At 39.3% G+C, this 23,151-nt stretch overlaps 4 protein-coding genes across 9 annotated transcripts in view; 2 read left to right on the top strand and 2 right to left on the bottom strand.

The window, feature by feature from the left end:
• Window positions 1–212: 212 nt before the first annotated feature.
• Window positions 213–1,050, top strand: LOC126753822 (mediator of RNA polymerase II transcription subunit 11). Its single transcript, XM_050465533.1, has 3 exons — window positions 213–399; window positions 454–701; window positions 764–1,050. Exons 1-3 carry the CDS (start codon window positions 321–323, stop codon window positions 944–946), a joined length of 510 nt encoding a protein of 169 aa, XP_050321490.1. The 5' UTR covers window positions 213–320; the 3' UTR covers window positions 947–1,050.
• LOC126753819 (FMR1-interacting protein NUFIP1) lies at window positions 973–2,877 on the bottom strand. 2 transcript variants are annotated; one of them, XM_050465528.1, is made up of 3 exons: window positions 2,606–2,877; window positions 2,290–2,555; window positions 973–2,225 (listed from the first exon to the last, which is right to left on the bottom strand). In XM_050465528.1, exons 1-3 carry the CDS (start codon window positions 2,798–2,800, stop codon window positions 1,052–1,054), a joined length of 1,635 nt encoding a protein of 544 aa, XP_050321485.1. In that variant the 5' UTR covers window positions 2,801–2,877; the 3' UTR covers window positions 973–1,051. The 2 variants fall into 2 exon arrangements, with proteins under 2 accessions (XP_050321485.1, XP_050321487.1); XM_050465530.1 differs by having other exon boundaries at window positions 2,290–2,542; window positions 2,606–2,703.
• A 503-nt stretch (window positions 2,878–3,380) lies between these two features.
• LOC126753927 (la protein homolog) lies at window positions 3,381–5,340 on the top strand. The gene is made up of 4 exons (XM_050465701.1): window positions 3,381–3,473; window positions 3,536–4,267; window positions 4,338–4,661; window positions 4,719–5,340. The coding sequence occupies exons 2-4, from the start codon at window positions 3,545–3,547 to the stop codon at window positions 4,911–4,913; spliced, it is 1,242 nt and encodes a 413-aa protein (XP_050321658.1). The 5' UTR covers window positions 3,381–3,473; window positions 3,536–3,544; the 3' UTR covers window positions 4,914–5,340.
• A 94-nt stretch (window positions 5,341–5,434) lies between these two features.
• Window positions 5,435–23,151, bottom strand: part of LOC126753925 (protein spire) — an 83,643-nt gene continuing 65,926 nt past the window's right edge. For 4 of the 5 annotated variants that reach the window (XM_050465696.1, XM_050465699.1, XM_050465697.1 and 1 more), the window contains 8 exons: window positions 14,158–14,375; window positions 12,216–12,453; window positions 10,910–10,963; window positions 9,353–9,543; window positions 8,887–9,291; window positions 8,612–8,815; window positions 8,227–8,537; window positions 5,435–8,171 (listed from right to left, as the gene is read on the bottom strand). In XM_050465696.1, coding sequence (XP_050321653.1) covers window positions 7,958–8,171; window positions 8,227–8,537; window positions 8,612–8,815; window positions 8,887–9,291; window positions 9,353–9,543; window positions 10,910–10,963; window positions 12,216–12,453; window positions 14,158–14,375 — 1,835 coding nt within the window. In that variant the 3' untranslated portion in view covers window positions 5,435–7,957. The remainder of the gene's footprint in view (window positions 8,172–8,226; window positions 8,538–8,611; window positions 8,816–8,886; window positions 9,292–9,352; window positions 9,544–10,909; window positions 10,964–12,215; window positions 12,454–14,157; window positions 14,376–23,151) is intronic. The other variant, XM_050465700.1, reaches the window with a different exon arrangement.

Here is a 23,151-nt window from a genome sequence, read left to right as displayed (position 1 = left end):
ACATTACAGTGGAGACTAAAACTGACGTTCGTATGGGGCTGAATTATTAAAATGTTGTTACACTACGTGGAAACCTTATATAATATACTTTCTATTTTAGTCTTACATGCAAAATATTGTATTACATATTAAAATTAAATTTCATTAAAATTTATTGTTCTTATTACGCCTAATCGCAGCCGCCTCGTATAATAAAGAAACAGCACTGTCAAGTTTGGAGATAAATGTCAAATTGAACAGCTGAGCCAGTTTGTTGAGACGCTATACAAAACTTTTATAATTGTAAATTGTTCACAATATTTATTAATAATAAAGTAGAAATGGCACATAATCCCTTAGATAAAATACACGCATTAGATGAAATAGAACAAGAAATTATAACGTGTCTACAAAGTGCAGGTTTTATTTAAATTATATACCTTATACATTCACATTTAACAATTTTCTTTTCAGGTCAGGCGTTGCAGGAACTCAGCAAGGAAAAATCCTCGCAGAAAAGTGCTGAAACCCAAACGCAACAATTTATCAAATCTTTATCCAATGTAGAATCAAAGTTAAGCGAGCAAATAAATTATTTAACACAAGTCTCCACGGGACAGCCGCATGAAGGTTCTGGATATGCCTCTGCTAAAGTTCTACAAATGGCATGGCATAGAATACAACATGCACGCTCTAGAGTGCGTGAGCTAGAAGAATCTAAAGTAAGGTCTTTTAAAGTGTATGTTCGTAGTTCATCGAGATATAAATATGTATATATTTTTAGGCGAAATATACCCATGCTGCTCGACAACAACAGCAACAGCGGCAACAACAACATGCACAGCAGTTAGCGCAGCAACAGCAACAAATGGCTCAGCAACAGCTTCAGCAAAGTCACGACAATTCTATTAATCCAGGAATGTCTAACGCTGGAGCAACACAAATGGGGCAACAAGCTCCAAATTAAGGCCGCTTAATAAATCATTACATTACTTCGTTCTAAGCACTTATTATAAGAATTTATTAAAAATAAAACTTAGTTTGCATTATTTTGTACAACTTCACTAATAAGTCAGTTTAACTTTTTTTCGCCTATACCGAAAAAGTTATTTTCGCAAACATAACGCACGCATTGTAATAGCACATTTCGTTCGTGCCGAATGTCCGGCTCTAGTAGTTTTTCCAACAATGTGTTTTGTTTCCGCAAACGTGCTTTTCGATAATCTAGCCCAGATTGTTGCTTATTAATTCTAGTTACTTGATCCGCTTTTTTAATTCTGTTAGTGGATTGCTGATTATTATCATTACTTGCTCCATTATTTCTTCGCACATTTTGTTGTGAAGATTTCGTACAGATCGGCAGATCAGTTGAGCGAGCTATTGGCGCTTCCTCCGGTGCTTCATCATCTGAACAGAGTAAATCTGCATTTTGTGGCTTCAAGCTTTGAACAGTATCAACCGAATTATCGCTAACATTTTCGCTTTTTTCTGTTACGATGACGGTTTCTTCAGTTGTATCGGAATTAGTCACTATATCGATGTTTTCCAAAGGCTTATGGCAGTTTAGCCTCGCGAAATTTCCTGATTCTGTGTCTTCTAATTTTTCAACATTCAGCGATTTTACTGGGAGTAGAGGTGGAGATTTTCCTATAGGATTTATTAACAGTCCATTATCCCTCGCACATGTATCAGTACCAATTGTCTTATTTAATTTGTCGTCAATTAAATTATCTGTGTCATTATCATCCATTTCATTATTGCTGTAGTCATTCTCAGAATCTTCATCCGATCCATACATTCCAAGTAGGCTGCTCAATATGTTCGTTTCTTTCGGTTTTTTCGGCTTAACGTGGTGATAATTGGCCAATTTACTTGTTCCTTTAAACATCATAATATCATCGCAACTTATATCGTTTTCTTGGATATTTTCTTCCACAACTGCATTTCTTGCTGATTTTATATTTGCTATGACATCATTTTGCTTTTTCTCCTCGAGTTTTTTAACTTCTTCCTTTTTACGGCGTTTATTATTATTGCGTTTCCTTTTTTCAATACCATTCTGACCTTTTAGTTTTTGTTGCTGATTGTGTTTTATTTGATTCGTTTCAGAGCAATGACTTTTTTGCGCCCGTTTACGATCCTCTTGCTTTCCAAACCGACTATTATGGGCTTCAAGGCGTTCACCACGCTTCTCACGCTGCTCCCTAGCACGTTGCCTCATTAAAGAGTTTTCTAATGTGGGATATCTACAAAATAAATAAATTTTATTACGAAAAACTATTTATTAATTTTAGTGCACAATATTCTCACTTTCTTTTCCGTTCTTCACGCCAAGCAGCAATTTCCTCAGGCGAGCTAAGCTTTTTGAATTTGTCAAATAAACCAGAACTGTGAAGTGTTGCAACGTGTTTGTCCATTACTGATGGATGTCCTCGATAGTTACAATTATCTACTGGACATTTCTCATGTTGTAATTTGTGTAGTCGTAGATCATCATTGGACTGTAACTCCATGTCGCAAGCTTCGCAATATTCAGGCTCAACAGCTTCGGTTTGCGCAGCCTCTACTTTAATAAACTATTGAAAGCTGTTATTTTTTCAAAACTTAAATAAAATTTTAAACTCACTTTATTTTTATTTGCCGTTTGAAGGTATTTTGAAGGGTATGTGGGTCCCCGCTTTCCATACATTGGCGGTGGCTGATGGCGTGCATGTAAGGTCATTCCAGATGGAGTGAGAAAGTGAGGCCTCACTGTTAAAGGTGATTCCATTTTTTTATGAAAATTCGGGGAAGGTAAAACAAATTTTTGCGAATTATCCATCTTTTACACATGAATATAATTTTATATTATACGATCGACGTCCGCGTGTTTTTGTTTACAAAATAGTCAATGACATATTAACATATGTATGTATTGCCAACAATTTATTCGCGGTGAAAGATGCCAGAGTAAAAAGCAAATTAAATTAAGCAGAGTACACAGATTCCAGCAAGTCGTAGCGATTTTATTAAGACTTTAAAAATATTTAAGATTTTGAGATTTTATAATATTTATTTTTAAATTATTGCGTCCAGAATTGTATATGTGTGAGTGAAGTTCATTAGTGTCTTGCACGCAAACGTTCAAATAAATCACTGCAATCAATTATTTTATATTTTCCCACACAGCGGTCGGTTGTCATGTTTCAGCAAAAGACGATTTTCTTTTATTAACGGTCGTTGCTGCTATATTGAAAAAGGGAAATAGGAAAAGTTATAGGAAGACGGTTAGTAACAAAAACGGAACCAATTTAGACACGAAAATCTTTTCATGAATTTTTTTTTCGTCATTTGCCAATACTGGGTGTGTTATAGCTGTCAATACGAATGGCAATTCTAGCTGTCATTTCCTTGACATTTCTTTATAATAGCTTTTAGCGGTGATTTGTCTGGAAACGTGTGTTTTACTCACACGTGTTTGAATAAGTTTTCATTAAGTTTTTCATATATTTCAAGTAAATTTGTCAAATCTTGAATGCATTACATATTCATTTAATGCAAAAAATTACATTTTTAGGTTGACATAATGGCTGATGTTGCTGATATTCCCGTTGAAGAGGTGAAAAATGGTGCGTCCGAAAAAGCCGAAGAAGTAGCGACTGAAAATCCTACAGTAACTGCAGATGAAATCAAAAAAGATTCCGCAGCGGAAATTAAAGAAGACAGCACAGAGGAAAAAAGCGATGTTGCAGAAGAAACCAAGAAGGATAGTTCCGAAGATGAAAACGCTGGTGACGTGCAACTGAGCAAACAAGAGCGGGGTATTATACGTCAAGTGGAATATTACTTCAGTGACGCTAATTTGCGTCGTGATAAATTTTTGTTGGAGCAGATCTCCAAGGATGAAGAGGGCTGGGTACCTCTTTCCGTCTTATTAACATTTAAACGTTTATCATCTTTGAGTACCGATCCGAATGTGATCATTGATTCCCTTATAAAGTCTGATGAAGGTTTACTCGAAATTAGTGAAGATAAGGAAAAGCTTCGCCGTCATCCCGAACGTCCTATTCCAGAGCACAATGAGGAACAACGTAAAGAAGTGCAATCGCGAACTGCATATGCTAAAGGTTTTCCATTGGAAACCACCATGTCGGAGTTGATTGATTTCTTTGCACCTTATGAAAAGGTGTTGCACATTACCATGCGCAAATACCTAGATAAACCCACCAAAACATATAAATTCAAAGGCAGCGTATTTGTAACATTTGCGAAGAAAGAACAAGCTCAAGAGTTCATCGAGAAGGAAAAGGTAAACAAACAAAATATAACACTAATATTCATTGAATAATATAATTATCTATATATATATTCATTTGCAGGTACTATATAAGGAACGTGAACTTTTACGCAAATGGCAAGATAAGTTTTATGAAGACAAAAAAGAAGAGACAAAGTCTAAATCAAAGAAGGGCAAAGCCAAAGTAGAGGAAGAAAAGTTGCAACTGCCTAAAGGAACTGTTGTGTACTTCGAAAATTGTACAGATGTTGTTACCCGCGAGTTATTGCGTGAGGCTGTAGAAAAGGTTGAAGGCAACTGGGAAATTGCTTATATTGATTATAGCAAAGGCGACAAAACAGGTCATATTCGCTTTTCTGACGAAAATAATGGATCTCAGTTCCTCGAGAAATTGACTGAAAATAAGGTAAGTTTGTGATTTGATGAAAAAAAAATTTCACGAAATTTAACTCTCTGATTGTAGTTGAAATTGAGCGATGACTTGGAGCTGGTATTGCGTACGCTCTCGGAAGAAGAAGAGAAGACATATTTGGCTAAGGCTGTTGAACAAATGAAAAGTCGACGAAACCACCACAACAAAAATAAGTTCGGTCACGGCAACCGCAAACGTCGCGGCGGACACGAGCATCGCAATGACGAAAAGAAAAGGCGATCTTAAGCAAACTTTTGCAAAAGAAATAATGCAAATCTTTTTTAACAATTGGCTAAAATGGTCATCTAAATGTTATATTTATGTGCATAATTATATGTAAAGACTAAGTAATAGAAGTAACCTTAAGTCACTTGAGTATATGAGACGTACGAAATTCATGACGCATTCACATTTTCCACTTTTAAGAATCCGAATATAGGAATTCGTCTTTTTTTTTAACACTGTGTGCATTGTGAATGTTGGTGCATATTTTTTAAGAGTGTTAACTGAAATTATTTGAAAATAGATTTAGATTTAAAGAAAATCAATAACAAAAAATAGTATAAAGAATATTTTTATCAAAATATATGCGTAAAAATTGAATACATCTTAATGTATTTAACGACTGGCTCGAATTGGCCAATATTAATAAATACAAAACGTTTCACAAAACCATATTAGCATTTCATTTTGTATCGTGTAGCAAGGAAAACAAAAAAAACTTACTGGTAACCTGGTTCGTGCCTACCCGCAGGAACTAAAACCAATTGTGTTTTAATTGTTGATCTTTTTATTTTGATTTCTTTAGTTTAAATTTATTTTGGTGCTGCTGCTCTTGTAAACACTTAATCCTTGGGGATACTTTATAAAATTAGTTTGTATAATGTATATACACGCATATATATGTATGTGTGTGTGCTTGTATGTGTTCGACGCTTGCTTGCGCGTATGTATGTGTTCAAATAATACATAAATGAATTAATAGCAACAAGTGCATTTCCGCTGGATATTGGTTTGGCTTTCCACCGCATCTTAGCACATCAGTTTACAGATGCACAAGGGTCCTATTAACTATACAACGATATACTGTACATATGCATCAATTTATGCTGTTGAAAGCAGAACATAATTTTATAATTTACTTTTTCTTTAACATTGGATAAACTAGCAGTGGAGTGCGTTACAATGCTTAATCTTTCGCTTCAGAATTGGGCGCTTGTAGGGCAACAAATCTCGCTTCGGAAACAAGGCGTCGGCGTTTGGTAAAATTTACGGTGGAAACAGGTAGACAAGTGTGTTGAAAATATTGCAAAATAAGTAAAAATGATTTTAGCTGTGATGAGATGTGAAATTTTAGCTATAAGTATATCATTTGTGAAATCACATATCTGAATATTCTATTACACGCATACATTTCCGAAACGAGCTTTGTAGCCTCCACAAGAGCCCACTGTGTTTGCTGCAAATCTTCCATACAATTGTTGTTTATTTTTTTGTAATTTTTCTTTGTACATTTGTGGCTTATTAGCTTTTATTATATGTATATAGCTTATATAGTTGTGTGTGTTGCTAATATTTTTACAAATAATATCTTATCCTTGAAGCCGTGGCGCTTTACCAAATTGAATCGATACTTAAAACGTAAAATGTGCTCCAAAACAACAAAAAATATATGCAATCGAAAGCAGGGTTAAGACCACTATGAACTATAATTATCATAAATTACATATATAGAAATTACTAACTAAAATTAAGCAGATTGACAAAATATATTAATGTATGTGTGTGTGTTGGTTCTAAACTATAGCGTATGTATGTACGTTTGTATACAAGTATAAATATGTTAAAGTTAATGGTAATGTTTATATTAATAGTAATGGGGACATTGGTCCATTTGCAATCATCATTATTATGTATATGTATTTGTATGTGTATGTGTGCTAACGCAGCATATTAAATTATGCGATCAATATTGTAAAGTGTATAGTACAAATTATGTTTAAATTGTTTAGTTGTGAAAACGGTAAATATGCATTGACCTTTTTGTTACGTTTAAAACTAAATTGTTAATATTTTAATAGTACAGTTATTGGTAAGTGTTCGTAGCATTATCACGTGTGTATGTATGTATACAAACATTAGTTTTATTTGCAGAACAGATGTCATGTCAAAATAAGGAAAACAGAACAAAGGAAAATTATAAACTTAGCGTTAAATATATGTAATTCTCAATATGATTGAAAATGCAAGAACAAAACAAAAACAAAAAAGAAAAAAAAAACACACAAAGAAAGTCCGAACAACTTATAGAAATCAGTTGTTTTTGTACAAGTTCTCACACAACCATATTCATGATTTTTCATGTTTGGGGGGCAATGAAAATCGCGCGTAAAAAATATTAATTAGAAGAATTATAATTAGAAAGGTGGAAGGAGTACTCCTCCGTATCACAAAATGAAATATTTATAAAAAAGAAACGTTGTCGGTGTGTGACCGCAACGGAAGAGAAACTTCCAGCAGCGCCGCGCCTAAATTCTATAATTCTATGAAGTAAAACAAGAAAGAAAGCTTTGCAAACGAATTTGAATAAATAAATAAAACTAACTAAAAGAAACTTGGCGATCGTATCAAACTTTAAAGCAAATTTACGCAGAATCTTCGTTCCAAACAGTTAATACCCTAAGACATCCACTTATACGCAAGGCATTCAACAGCTTGCCTTATGTTGCGCCTTGCCGAGCTGCGTACTCTGCGAAGCTTTAAGCGGTTTCGGGGAGCGACTCCTCCAAGAACGCTTGCGCAAAACTCAAATCAAAAGCAAACTATTCACATATCAGCGCGCTAACTGTAGGTTTACACATACATATGTACCTTTTTCGAACATCAATAAGTTTCTTATTTTTTACAATGTAATGGTGGGGTGCATTCTTGGAACATAATAATTTTCATCAAACATTGCAACACGGAGCGCTGCCTCCGCCTTTTGTTATTGTTGTTTAAAAACTTAGTTCGAACATTTCAATAAATTGCTTAGTTGTTGTTTATTTACAAACAGTGGTGCATACTTTCCGGTACGGCGTGTGTAGGCGTCGGCTCAGAAAGTGTTCGTATGTCTATGTAAAATTACGCTTTCAAGGGAAGAGTGGTTTGGAAGTGCAGTAGGATCTAGTTATCATCAACCGCGTGTGCACCAACAACAACAACGTTTATTTCAACGTCAGCTGTTTTCGGCGGTCACGGCCTGTTCGTGTTACGCATGGCCGGCTCGTTGCCGCGCCTGGGGCTCCTTTTCACTTGTAGACCGGGGAGAGGTCGAGCGTGAGGTTTTGCAGAGCCCGATTGCGCGCTGAGGAGCGCGTCTGCTTGGATGAGCGCGTGATCTCCATGACAAGACCCTTGCAGTCGTTGCAAACGGTGACCAGCTCACCGCGCATATTCTCCTTCTGCTCCTGACTGAGTTGAGTGCCCGAAGCGGAGAGTGTGAAGGCTCGCGAAAATTTCGTTCTGCAAACATACATATTACAATAAAATGTGGCATATAATTGTGCTTGTTACTCACTTCCGGTCCAAAGTGCTGCTGTTGGAATGCGCGCGCGCAGGACTGTTGGCAGGCAAACTGCGCGGTCCCTCCATGCTGCGTGACATTATGTTGATGTGTTTGTTATTATTGGCGTACATATTACTGTTAGAGCCATTTGCCAGATTACTGTTATAAGAAGACGTCACTGCGGAAGCATCGTCCGCCTCGATGGCTTGTCCAGTGGCACAGGTACCCGATCGCGTGGCCATGATGTGGTTCGTGCCAGGTGTACTGGTGTTGGATCTTTGGTGTTTTGGCGATGATGGAGCGCTACCCACCGTGTTGCGAGTCTGTAATGGTTTATTTATAAGCAATTTGTTCTAAGGGTTGGCGCTCTTGCGCTGTCCAGACGACAGTTGCTTACCTTACGCTCTGACTCGGAACGCAACAGACGCTCAATTAACGATTTTGGGAATGTCTCGTCCAATATGTTACCTGTCGAAGACGAGTGTGTATGGTGAGCGTGATGCGATGGTGATGGCGTGCTGGAGCCAGCCGGACTGGCAAGCAATGAGGGTGAAATCAAGACAAGCGGCACATTGCGGAAATGCTCCGTTGGTATTCTCATCTGCATTAAAACATTACAATGTACATTATAAATAAATCTCATAGAAGCAAAGATGACGGTGCTTTCTTTACCTTCGTATAGCATTTGGAACAGACCGTGCGTTGGCACAATTTGCATTGTATGCCCCAAGGCCCGAATATGGAGAAACGTGTACGTAGGCACAGGAAGCAGACTTTGCGCTTTTCGACATCCTCCTTGACACGCACACCCACAGGCAGTCCTTCCAGCTCGGCCTTCGTCATCACCGAACGTATGTGCACGATCTCCTCCAGCGTCAACGAGAGACGATCGTCACCGCGTTCGATCCAAGTTTTCTCATCAAGAAAGGACCTGCTCCATGGGCCAACCGAGGATGACGAACGGCTGCAACCGCTGCTCTCGCCACCGGCACGTGTACTATGGCTGCCTCCGCCTGTACCAGGGCTTTGGGAGCGCTTCAGATGTTGTTGTTGCTTTTGATTATAATTGTTGTGTAGCTGAAGCGATCAACCAATGTACGGTTAAGTAATGGAAAACACAAATATTTGCGCTGCTTACCTGTTTGGTTGTGCCTGCAACTGCGTCTGCGCCATCGCCTGGAGCAGCGACAGAACTCACATCCGACTGCCTTGATTCGGGCCTCGATGGCGGCATGGAATGAGTCTCGTCGAAGTTGCTCTGGCAGCCGACGATTGTGTGGCGACGTAACGAGGCGCGCCGCGACTCGCATTGTGTGGCGAGATCGTAAGCTGTCAAAAGGCAATAAGAAATCGGATCAAATACAGTTATTAGTAGGAAGGGCGATAATGCGAGGCTTTCGTGTGAGTAAAGTAAGCTTTAAAAGTGTGAGTAATGTAAATCAAAGTTTAAGTACCATAATGAATATACTATATAATGGTCTCAAAAACTACAGTGAGCTACAACTGAATTGGAAAACATGCTTTTGTGAATGTTTCTTGATTAGTGTTTAGTTATAGAGAGATTAGAGAGAGCTGAAATGACATTTCTTTGATATAAATGAGGGAAAATGATTAATTTATGTAGGCAGGGGCGGATCCTAAGTAGAATTTTGGGGGGGGGCGTGGGTATCGGAACTACATAATTTGGTACTTGCAACTCAAAGAACTTTTCTTCGCGGAGTGTCACTTATGATGAAAATGATATACATATATGTACATATAATAACTTTTAACCGTGGATCCGCCCCTGGATGTAGGTTTCGGAAAGCCTGCTGGTATCTGCAAAAGCTCAGTCAAGCACGTAAGAAACGAAAAATATAAAAATAAATAAGCGCCAGTTTTTGGACATTTGATTCCAACCTACAATTCAATTTAAGTTTTAAGAATATTAGGCATTTTCATAGAAAAACCAAATTCCTTTTGGAAGTTCACACTAAATAGAGATGCTTTATATACAATTACACGAGGGCAGCATGCAATCAAATCGAAATCGGGTGATATAAAGTAAAAATGAAATGGAAATAACACAGAGAAACAAAAAAAAACAATAACGACGACAGATGTGCAAGTGAGTTCAATTGCGTTTCTTTCCTTTTCTGTAGGACCAAATTACAAGAATTACTCTCGCAGAATATGTGTGAATTCACAAAAAGACCGGCGAACTTTATTTACAGAGGAAGGTTTGTCCAAAGCATATTTGCATAAGTTCGTTGTGGCATTTTAGGCGCTTAGCGGTGGTCTTCGAGTGGTATGTAGAATGAGTCACGACCGAATGAAGCACGAATGAAGAGAATGAATGGCATGGCAATAACTGGTAAAACAAATACACACATCTGTATGTACTATATGTATATATGTAAATGCATGAATTTTTATGCAAACACGCGTACAGAAATAGGCTTAAAATAGATATATGTAGATATGTACATACATATGTATACGATTAACAGGCGATATTGCTTAGGAATATTATAAAAGTCAATTTAAACTATTTGTGTATATATTCACGCATAAGAGTAGAGTTTAGTGTTTTTATTGAAGCTTTGTTTGAGTATGTATGTATGTATTTCAAGCGTAAATGATTTGAACGCTGCCGAGCAGATGAATGAATTATAGATAGAACGAAATAGAGAAGAAGAAATATAATCATATTTACATTCCAGCGCGTTGTCGAAGAACCTATGGTACTCATCCTCGGTGTACGAGTCCTCTGCACAAATGTTTCGTTGCATACATTACGGCGCGTTTGGGTGGATTTTACAGTAAAATATTCCATTTAGGCAATTTTTGCGATTTTAATTATTTTCAATTTGCATTTACATTATTTAAAGCGCATTTGATTGTAAAGAGGAGAACACATTGGAAATGTTTTTTAGTGGCTTTGTCTTGAGAGAGGAAAACGCTCAAAATATTTTAACTTTTAGAGTTCTTGAATTAAACTATTTCAGCATTTCTAACGGATAATGCTCGAACAAAAAGGCAACTTCATTAAGTTTAAGAGTCGGGAAAGGTCTTAAGGGAGGCGGTTCTACGTTCACCTTCCAATAACGGCATAAACTAACATGCACAACTACTAATTTATATACATTACAAACTTAAGGAATATTTTTACAGTATTTTATTTCTTCTTAGTACTAAATTATTGCATAACAAATACTTATTCGAGTTTTTTGGTGTTTCTACTGACTAATGGGAGGCTCTTGGTCAAGTTGTTGAGCTGGGTCCAATCAACACTACTGGAAATTTCATTACATTTAAGGATTGCTGAACTTTTACAAATACTAGATGTTGAGCTCTTAACCTTCACCGCCATTTTTTTAGTAAGCGAATTATATTTTTTTTTATAAAATCGCGCTATCGAGCAAAAAGAGCATATCTCCAATTCCTCTTTTAGGTGATTTGTTTTTGTTCTTTGTGCTCATAATAACAACAAATGAAGTATAATAAATAATTATGGTGTACATTGCATTTTAGTTCAAATAAAAACCAATCAAATACCTTTAAACATACCGAAAGCAAAAACAACAAATTATTATTATTTTTTCAATAAAACACATTAACCAATATTCATAAGTTAAAAGTGTAAATCCAACGCAAAAAAGTGGGAGAAAAGAAAAGTAGAAACAATAATAAAAATCCATTAGATGAAAATAAAATAAAATAAACAAAACATTATGTAAAACCAAACTAATATAAAGCAAATAAGTAATACATATGCCAATCAATCAATCATACAACAAATATAATTACAAGATAATTCAGCAGCGTGAGTGGTATACCGAACCGCGGTGCGCTCCCAAAAGTATGCTGCACTCGAACAAGTGCCTAGAACAATGCTGATTTGCTCTTATGGTTTACTTACCGACCACACACGGAATACCAAGCTCAATGCGAATTTTATCATACACCACATATACACACATACACACACACATAATTATAACCGAATCACCAAAACTTACTTGTTCGTCGTAGCACCCGTGAAGTCAGCGCTGACGGCAACTGCGTTGTTGGTCCGTGTGCTTTCACGTTGGCATTGGGCACGGCGCTCGCTGGCCCACCATAGCCAGCACCCAGCGTCATGTAGCCGCCGATCGGGTAGGGAGGCATTTGTGGCTGCGAGCAGATCCCGACATGTGCGCTGTGACAGTTGCCATATCTGACAGTTGACGACGGCTCATCAAAGAAATTGTCATCGTCCTGCGTGTGGAGAGAGGAACAAATATGAAATATAAATATTAAAACTAGCTTTTAGAAATTCCTATATGAGTAATCCTTAGCTAAATGAGAGTTTTTGTTGTCTGGCGATGAAGTGTAGTGAAATGGAAGGACATTCACCCAAGGATAATCATAAGTTCTGCATAGTGAAGTGAGTATATTGTATTTGATTTCAATGGGCGTTGTCATGCGCCACTGCGAGCAACGGTGGGCTAGTGGGTGTGTGTGACAGACGTACATAAATGAGAAATTTCTTTCGATTGTAAATATATTTGAATGGCTTCGCATTGCGATGAATTTTCGGTAAAAAAATATTTGCAAGAAATAATGAGCTTAATTAATTAATTGTAGACAAATGTATCTGGCGACCGGTGGGTGGTTTGAAGAAAATTCAAGTTTAGCTCAGTTCCTGCAGAGCTGAAATAAAGGGCTACCTACCAGCCGTCATGTGCCTATTAGGCAGCAGGATGCAGCTTTTTTTCAATTTTTGAGGTTGTGTTTACCTTTGAAACTAGATAATATAAATAAACTTAAAAATATATTACAGTGGACCACAGCTATTCGGTCAGCTTTTGTTTTGAAGGAAAATCGCGTCTCCCATAATTAATTTCAAACTGTCACTGCGCATTATTTGCGCGGTCAATGCCAAAGACTTTCGATTTGACCGCTTAGCATAGACCTCCACTTCCTTTCACTGCCATTCGGTGCTTTCTTTCTTTTGGCAGTTGCCTCCAATAATTTCCCAAAGCCGCAAAGTGGTGGCCGTTGACAGTTTCAACTGAAAGCGATAGCCAATTAAGCGTTTGGTTTTGGGCCATGGATTGTACATATGTACTTACTATGTATATGGCTGTGTGCATATGTATGTACATAAGTTCGTAAGTACGTAAGAAAGGGATTTAATGTGTTTTCTCTGGTTTTTGGAGGCAAAAGTAATTGCTCAGCTTTTACCTGTATATATGTACATATTTGCATTGAGGGCCTTTGGACGCAACTTGCAGTGAATTTTGCGCAGATTTTCTTGAAATGTTTATCGAAGTTGATTGCTGTTTGGCGATTTTTTTGCGATTTTCTTTGAGTTTGGCAGTGAGTTTACTTCCACATGTGCAGCAAGTAGTATTGCGTGCAGGACCACTGGCAGGCGCACGAGGTCAACTGCAATTTTACAAAAGTCAACGTAAAGTATGTACACAGTGAGCTGTTTTTGTGGTATATTTGGCGTTGAAGTGGGTCAGCACTTAGCCAAGCCAGAAGCGAGGCGAACTATTAACTAATTTATGTCACGAATCCATCATTATTTTGCAACTCCACGCTGTGCCGTTATTTCACATATATGTATGTACATATGAGTGTATGTATGTGGGAGTATGCATGTGTTTGCATGCCTGTGCGTGGGAGCGCAGCCCTTCAAGTTGCAACGAGGCAGTGTTCACCTGCGCACATGCCTATGGAAGGCGTCTCAAAGCAACCAACTACTGATTCAAACGAAAATTCAAGCCTTGCAGATTAAGCCAAACCGCCTTTCAAACTATACAATTTCAGCGTTGCATAATCGCCGGTTCCCGCTGAAATATTTATTATCAAATAATGTGGCCTACTGCCACCGCATAATGGCGTAGGAGTACTAGCAGAACGAGCAAGCATTTGGGTAAGTGTATAACTGTGTATTTGTATGTGTGTGTGTACCTGCAACAGCGAGAAATCCACTTTGATTAGCCGCTGCTTGGAGCGCGGCGTCAGATGCGGTTCCACGTTCTCCGTTAATTTCAGTGCATTTACCGTTGCATGTGCTGGCGCTGTTGTTGTTGCTGCTGCTGCGGATTTTAATGTTGCAGACGATGATGAATGGTTCAATGTTGTTGCTGACGTTGTTGTTGTCATTAGTGTTGTGGTTGGTGGGAGCACTGCAAATAAAAGCAAAAGTTAACGAATTCAGCAATCATCGCATATCTGACACAGACAAATCAAGAAGGAGAAACGCTGAAATCAATTATGGTTAAATATACAGCTTCTAATGTTTTTCCTGAACTGTAAAAATGAAAAGACGTAACTTCTCGCTTACAAGAACTTGATTTTGATCGGTGAGCACCTGTATACTATAGTAAAACAGTTGATTCCGATCATTCGATTTGTCTGGAAGCTTTATGCCACCACAGTGGTTCCGATAAATGAGCAGATTATTGAAGGAAAAAAGGATGTGTGCAAAGTTTCAGAGCTATATGTCAAAACCTGAGGGACTAGTTAGCGTATATACAGACAGACGGCCAGACAGACGGACATGGATAAATCGACTAAGCTCGTTACTGATCATTTGTATATACCTATATTTTGCGACGGTTACAAAAAGTGTACAAAAAGTGCTGGAAATCCCTTTGTGACAAACAGCCGAACGATTTCCTACTCGGCTTGCACTTCTGCTCTCTGAGAGCACTCACCAACAAATCGGCATAAGGGAACTGTAGGACGGCATTTCAAGCTCCTTGCGTACAGCTGCAACCGAAACCATTGGTTTTTGGAAAAAGAAAAAGGACAGCTGGTACAGAAGGCTGCCTACCTCGCAACGTTACGATCAACCACAACACGTGCGGAATGGGATAGATACCGAGAGCTGAAGAGGGAAGCGAGACGCATTTGCAGTGAGAAAAAGAGGAGCCGAAATGCATGAGTATAAGAGCTTGACAATCTAGCCGACAGGGGTGATGCTCGAAAATTTTACGAAAAAATGCGGCGACTAACAGAAGGTTTCAAGACCGGAGCATACTCTTGTAGAACCCCCAGAGGTGATCTAGTAACCAATGCATGGAGCATACAAAAATTATAGAGGGAACACTTCTCCAGCCTGCTGAGCGGCAGTGAAAGCATAACACCAGGAGATGTCGAACTCGATTCCCCAATCTATGACGATGGAGCAGACGTTCCATTGCCCGACCATGAAGAAGTTCGAATAGCAATTACCCCCTGAAGAACAACAAAGCGGCGGGGGCCGATGGATTGCCGGCCGAGCTATTCAAACACGGCAGCGAAGAAGCTGATGCTTCTTTGTAAAATATGTTTGGACTAAAGCCCAACGTCAACAAACTGACCTTAAAACTGTGGATTTAGGCCTGGCAAATCAACAACTGACTAGATATTCACCATGTGCCAAATCTTGGAAAAGACCTGTGAAAAGAGGATCGACACACACCACCACTTTGTCGATATTAAAGCTGCTTTGGAATGCGCAAAAGGAGTTGCCTCTATGCCGCTACATCTGAATTTTGTAATCCGGAAAAACTGATACGACTGTGTAAACTGAGGTTGAGCAATACCAAAAGTTCCATCTGGACAGGCGACTCCATATCGTGCGACTTCTTCAATCTCCTGCTGGAGAAAATTATATTAGAGTCTACAACTGCCGTTGGCCTCAACATCCGCGTCGTTAGAGCTGCTTTCTCCAGAATGGATAAGGAAGCAAAGCAAATGGGTCTGATAGTGAACGAGGACAAGACGAAATATCAATATCAGCTTCAAATTAACTCATTTAAAGGGTTTCTTCAAAATCAAGTTTTAAACAATTTTATTATTCTTCGTTAATGCCATAATTTTTTAAAAAAGCTACTTGCAACATCAAGAGGTTCAGTGTCAAGGCTTCTAAAAAGCAATTCCCGTTTTAATGACCAGCTCAGTCAGAAAATGCGGCACTCAAGAACATAAATTTCGTAATAAAAAGTGCGTGAGGCAACCCAAACAAAAACAAAAAAGTGTAACAAAATAACGATTTGTTCAGTTAATTTAACAGTATATGCAAGCATATTGGTGTGTTGGTATATCAGTATGTACACACGTCTATTAATCCAAGAAGGCACCACAAATTCTTGCAAAACAAAAAGAAAAACTGATTTCGAACCCGTTTCACACAGTGTTCAACAAACATATTCACACTAAATAACAGTTTTTTCTTCAAGAATATATGTACATACGGGTAAGCGTTATTTATGCCACTAGGCAAAGAAGAAACAGAAAGGAAGTAATAAGAAAAGGGACTGGTATTAGGAGCAATAATATGCGCAGACAGCGGTCACACATGCGTGCAACATTCATAAGCATTATTCAAAGTTGGCAAAGCTATTGGACAGCGTGACACAAACTGATCACAAAGCAAGCGGCGGAGAAAACAAAACCGTAATGTAAGGGAATATTAGTCGGCGCCTAATTAAAGAGCTCGAATAGCGCACAGGTAGTATGTATGTATGTCAGTCTCTGTCAAGAAGTGAATAACCCACATTAATTAAAAATCGATACGCATTCGCGGCATCCACAAATCATCCGTCCCATCGACGGCCACAAAGCTTACGAAAGCACACACACATACACACAGATTAGCACATAGGAAGCAAGCATTTAGCGCAAAATTCAACGAAAAGTGTCAATTGAAAAGTTCTAAAGAAATATTGAGGAATCGTGTTGTTGCACTTACGCGCGATTACTTAGCATGCCTCACTCAGTCCCTGCAGCGCACTGCTTAAGCGCTTAAAAGCTTACACGAGCACAATGCGGTAACATGAAATTTTAATGATTTGGACTAACACTTTGCCCACAGCAACTTGCAACACAAAGCCACATTCGAAACTACGTGAGGAAAGTGAAGGGGGCTGAAGGCGGATAGCGCTTTTTATAGTAAAAGGCATATTCACCTACTTATTGACGTACAAATATACATACAACAAGTGCACATGTGTATATACTTGTGGCCACAGTTAACTGTTCAAGCACTGAGTGCGCACTTGGTAGAGGTGTGTTAGTTTATTTGGCCCCATGCCATGGAAACCAAGAATATGGGTCACATGGACTTGCCACATTCATAGCTTTTGTTTTATGCTCGATCGGATGTATTTACCAGAGTATTTACCATGTACTCGAGCACTTATGTAGGTGTGTACGTATGTGCCTGCATGTAAAGTGATGCATGTGTGTGTTCCTTAGCGCTGCCACCGGACTCATTGTTGCACGCAATCCTTCGTAGGTAACGTTGCATGCCCCACCGCCTAAGAAATCGACAACTGGGAAGCTTACCTTCGCAGGGCTCACCGCTTAAATTCCGACAATAAAATGAATAGTTAAGAAAATAAGAAAGCTCTCAAACTGTGCGCATTGAAAGAAGTGCATTGCCCCGGTTATTGCAGGGAGGTGTATTGGACATTGAGGGGTAGCAACACACTGCACTCTCAACTATAATGCAGCGACAAAACCAGGTCACTTAGTGAACAGTCCACCTGCAGCCGGCCGTAAGCCTTACCTGAGCGGGGCTTCGGCGTTGGCGGATTACCGCGCGGCGCTGCCCTAGGCGGCGGCTGTGGCCCATCCGCCTCCTGCTGCTGCTGTTGTTTTTGCGTTTCTTGCGCGCTGCTACCACAGTACAAAGCGTCACTGGCCACGTCCACCGCCTCCACCTCCTTGGCTTCCGTTGCTGTGTGATTTAAATCGGCGCCAGCGGAAGCGGACATGGTCGCTGTGTTGGCTGCAACAAAGCCGCTGGTTGTTGTCATCTTTGGTGCTCTGCTGCTACTTTTGTGCGTTGCTGCTTTTGTTGTTGTTGCGCTTGTGCTGTTGTTGCTGCTGCTGGATTTGTTGTTCTTAATCTGTAAGCTTTTCGGTTTTGTTTGTTGTTGTTGATGTTGTTGCTGTTGCTGCTGATGCTGCTTTTTGACATTTGGCACTTTAGCACTCATTGGAAATGGAACACATTTAATTACTTGATTTATTGCACTTGTTGTGGACACCGTTATAGAACGCTCTACCCATTTCAATTAGCATTAGCTTAGGCGAATATTTTCTTCAACGTTTAACTGTTAATTTCACTATTATTTATTGCACTTTTTCTATTATATACACTAGCATTTTCCTTCAACTCAATTATCGAGCGCCTTGCCACAACTCACAGCCGTCCTGTCCTTTCACTGCTAATTTGAAACGAGTATTAATCGCTTCATCACATGTTCGTGCGCCTCGTCACTTTTCGCTGTGTCATACTGGGGTGTTTCATTGCCACAATGTTCCGGTGGCACGTTTGTTGCAAGCTTCCCTTACGCGCTCGCAGACTTGTATGCCGCTCGCGAGCATGAGCGCTTTCCGCTTGCTATCGATCCAAAGCTGAAACACACAGCGGGGACCGGTGAGTGTCAACGCGAATTGGCGAAGTGCACAAACGAAGGATATAACACTTTGCTGGGGCGGAGTGGAGCGCCGCGTGGGAGGTGTGCCGTCTGCTTTATGAGCTACTCGTTTGAGCATTAAGAGTTGCGATTAAGTTAAGAGTTGTGGCAATAATAATGCACAACAGCAATGATGATAACACTAAGTGGTTGTAGTAAACAAATTGCCACGGCGAGAGTGTCATTGCGAAGGATGCTAAAACATGTCTATATGTGTGTGTGTGTGTGTGTATGAATGCAACTCGAGTGCAACGCAGCGAACAGAGTGAGAATACTCGAATTTAAGACTACGAGTACCGAATGAAACTTTCACTGAATAAAGGTTTGGCCTTCCCGTTTGATAATTGAATTTTAATTTTTTCAGTGCATAGTTCAAGGCGCACGAACCGTTCTTACTGTTTGGTATATTTAAGACCACAATAAATTGCTTTTTGGAAAGTTTAGCAAATTGGAGAGCTGAGACTGTTCTTTAAAGACTGTTCATCTCATCAACCTATAATTTTTGAGACCATTTTAATATTAAATAAATTGAGTTAGCCCATCGGAGGTACTTTGCTTGGCGCTCGGAAGTACATACATATTTAGTTACATAAATACTGTACATAAATAGATTTTGGATACATGTACAGGCGTTAAGTTATTTTTACGCCTTTCTACACTTTACCACCCACAATTGCATGCAACCTCTGCAACCAGAATGTAGCTCAGTTGGTTGGTTGCTATCGACTTACTGATTATGGCATGTCAAATGTAGGGAGAGCCACCTTTGTTGCTAGGTGTCTTGTGCTGTTTAAGGTCACTTTCGCAATGAAAAAGGCTTTTCATATTTATAAATTATGCGAAGACCTTTAGAAGTGTCCTTTCCTCCCACTTGACGCGACCTCCCTCATTTAAGTAAGTGTCATATGCTTCGGTGCAGATGCAAGGAACACGTTTGCTCGCGCCACATTTAATGTTGACCATCACTTGTCACACTCACCGCTGGGTGATGGTGATGCCATCACACCCTCATATGCGCAAATTAGTGCTCATAAACATATATACTTATGCATTCATCACTATATGAAAATACGCCACACAGCGTGTATAACACCTCTCCCGTTAGCACTGGCGTTCGCGTCACGTTACTACTTATTTTGTTGATATTTTAGATTCGCCACACGCCACCGCGTTAATCACGTTTCCGTTTCAAGCACCATTTCGCAGAAAGTCCGACACCAAACTGAAATTCGTGTTCGTGTTGCAGCCAACCAAAAGCCATCGGGAGCAACTTGCAGCTGTTGTTGCCGTTCCATTTTCACCTCGTTGACGTTTATGCTCACCATAGCGAATGGTGGTTGTTCAACGCGCTCTGTTGCTTATGCTTGAGCGCACAGTTGTAGAACTTGGCCCCGCTCCACAGACGGTTGTACGAACCCACAATGAACTCGATAGACGTTAAAAGAGGGGCCAGTAAATTACAATGGGGCGCAGACCTTACTAACTGTTATATGACTTTTTTGTCTCACACATAAAAGGTTCATACGATTAGAATTCTAAATGGGATTTTATTTACAGTAAGGTTTAAAGAGAAGCTCACTAAAGTGTTAGAGACCAATCATTGCTTCAACTGACGTCTCTATGTGGAACAGTCGCATGTTTGGTATGCACTCAAGAAGTGGCTACTGGGTACAGTGAGAGCAAGTTTTCAGCATAAAATGCCACTTTGTTCCGACTGTTATTGCGCAAGCGCACTGCCACAGCTCACAAAAGTACCGCAGAAAGCTCAGCGGAAGGGGTTGCGAAGTAGAAGCAATTTCAAGCTTGTGGCATGCAACACGGAGCTTAATATTGACGTCACATTTTAAAGCTTTGCAAGAAATTAAAATGCATTTACGCTGAAGCGATTTATGTGGGTGAGCGAGTTCGTGACGTCAGCGATAAAGTGATAATTGACTCTATTGCAACCAGTAAATCACACAGTGGATATACTCGTATGTGTACCCTGAAGAAAACTTAGTTTTACATTGTCCCATATCTCTATCCTAATACACATTGCATATGTCCGTGTGACAGTTCGCTCTGTGGGTAAGTGTTGGCATGAAGTTAATGTGTTAATTACATTTCTAATTATTATCGTTTATTTGATTGTGCAACCATTATATTAACCAGCCGGTGATTATACGCTGGCATTATGCTAATGGAACAATCCATTTATTTTCCATTCAATGTGATTGAAAATTTCCGCAGATATAACGAACGCGCGCATAAAAATAAGGAAATAAGGATCTACAAGTTAGGAAAGTAACATAGTCAATCCTTTACCTGAGCTGCATTATTAACCCTGACGGCGAGTGGCAAGTTTCTTAAAGAAAGTCGGTTAAAGAGGGTACACTCATGCTTAAAAATATTCCCTATCCACTACTCTTCGTATACAAAAATTAATTCACGCTTGAGTGACATTGGAGTATTTGCTTTGACTTGTACTTTCAGTTATTGCATTTTTGAATTTCTATTGACATTTGTCGGTCAGTTATTTCGGTCAGAGAAGCTTGACGGTCAGCAGAATTGTTGTGGTACAAACATATGTATATGCGTGCCATCGATAACATTTAAGAGTAGTGAATATTATTAAAACTAAACTATCTTTATTTACTATAATTACAAAGAAAAAAATAAAAAACACCGAAATAGAAATCACCGCAGTTCTCATACAAGTATAGGTCCAATCTTTTTCCCAATAACAACTATATATCAGTATATCACTATTGCTTCAATAACATCTTCACTAATTCGTTTGTTTTTAATCTTACCTGGATTTTTTTCGGACTGATATTTCCAAGCCAAAAACTTCCTACACACTGAGACAAAATGTTAATTTAATATAATAATACCTCTTAATTGTACACACACTCCAAATGTCTCCAACTACGAAATTTCACCACACGAAAAAACTTAACGTTCAGCTAAATGCCGTTGCTTCATTTATGGCCGACACTTCGTAAGTGACAAGTTGTTATCACAAATCAAACTATTGTTTAGCGAAGGGAATTGCAATCTGCTAGTAAACATAGCTATATGAACACATACTAATGCAAGCGCTATACAAATGGTTACAACAGCAGCACAAAGCTTTCGAAAGCTTCGCGTGAAAACTTGTGTTTAGCTGAAGTCGCTGCTGTGCAGCGGAGAGAAAGAAATTGTTAACAAAGACCTATTCATGCACATACACATTCGAAACAGTGAAACCTATTGCAACGCGCCTAAAAATATGCAAAAAAATGGAGGCGGTTCTAAAATTTTTTATGGTTAAATGGACGTAGTTGCCACGCAGCTCACCGCATACAGTATAAAAGCAAGCAGCCACATCAATTAGGGAAAAATATATATGTAAGTGTCCAAAAGATCAGACCTCGAAAAGTACTGATTAAGAGTAGTTGCAGTCAGGTTCAGGTACCGCGTACACCAACAACTGGAATTAAAATCTATGCGAAGTTTGTTAAAAGTGCAAATCTGATCTCAATGAGGGCAAACACTCCCAGCATCTTTCTCAAGCAGAGAGAGTATAAGAATGTATGGAAAACTTGTGGTTCCCACTATGCAAATAAACACCAAAAGATGCATAACTAGAAAACCTCACCTCTTTTCTATCTAAGCTTCCCAATTGAATGGCTTCAATCCTCAGAAACCCCGTGCGAGTTCACTGTTTGAAGCAATGCAAATTTCTGACATTTCCTTAATCTTTCTCACCAGCAACAGTAAATCCTTCACTTGCTACACTGTTTTTGTCAGCTGACAAATCGTACAACAGCGCCAATACGCTGATCAAAGCGGTGCGCGCTCCACGCCACTTTGCAATTCTAAATCATGCTAAACATTGCCCAAGTTTGGAGCCGCCAATCGTGCCACTTTGTGGCCATATCAGCAGTGGTCAGCAGCCAGCACACGACACACACATGCAAACTTATGTAAAAACATTGCAATATCGTTATGCAGTTGTAACCACTGTGGCGTTCAATAGAACATAATGGAATGGTGCAGGTTGACATGCGCAGTGATGCTTCGCAAGCGATCGACCGCAACCGCATTGCATTGCTGCAGTACACTGCGAGAGTAGCTCTTATCTGGCATTTGCTGAACAAACGAACTATTTGCCGCGCCTAAATACGAGTAGTCAAATGAAATTCAAATTGCTTGCAACAAAGCCGTAGCGAGCATGGTGCGACGAGCAGCGCTGTCGAGTGAAGTTGGACAATCAGGCGTCCCCTGTCAGCACGTGGCATATTTTATGCTGCTCGTATATGTCTTACCAAGCAATGCACTTTTTGTTGCAGAAGGCTTGAAATTGCAACTTCTAAGCGTCCCAGTTTCCGTGGAAGTGTGGAAATGGTCGAATTCCGAGTCAGTCGTTTTGTTTTCCATTCGTGTATATTTTTTGTCTTTTGTAGATTTTGTCATGTGCTTGTGGTTCTTATTCGGTATTAGATTAGATATGTATGCATTACACCAT

The sequence above is a fragment of the Bactrocera neohumeralis genome, chromosome 3 (genome assembly GCF_024586455.1).
Source record: "Bactrocera neohumeralis isolate Rockhampton chromosome 3, APGP_CSIRO_Bneo_wtdbg2-racon-allhic-juicebox.fasta_v2, whole genome shotgun sequence".
NCBI lineage: Eukaryota > Metazoa > Arthropoda > Insecta > Diptera > Tephritidae > Bactrocera > Bactrocera neohumeralis.
Note: the sequence above shows the minus strand (reverse complement) of the source record. Positions and strands in the feature narration are given on the sequence as shown.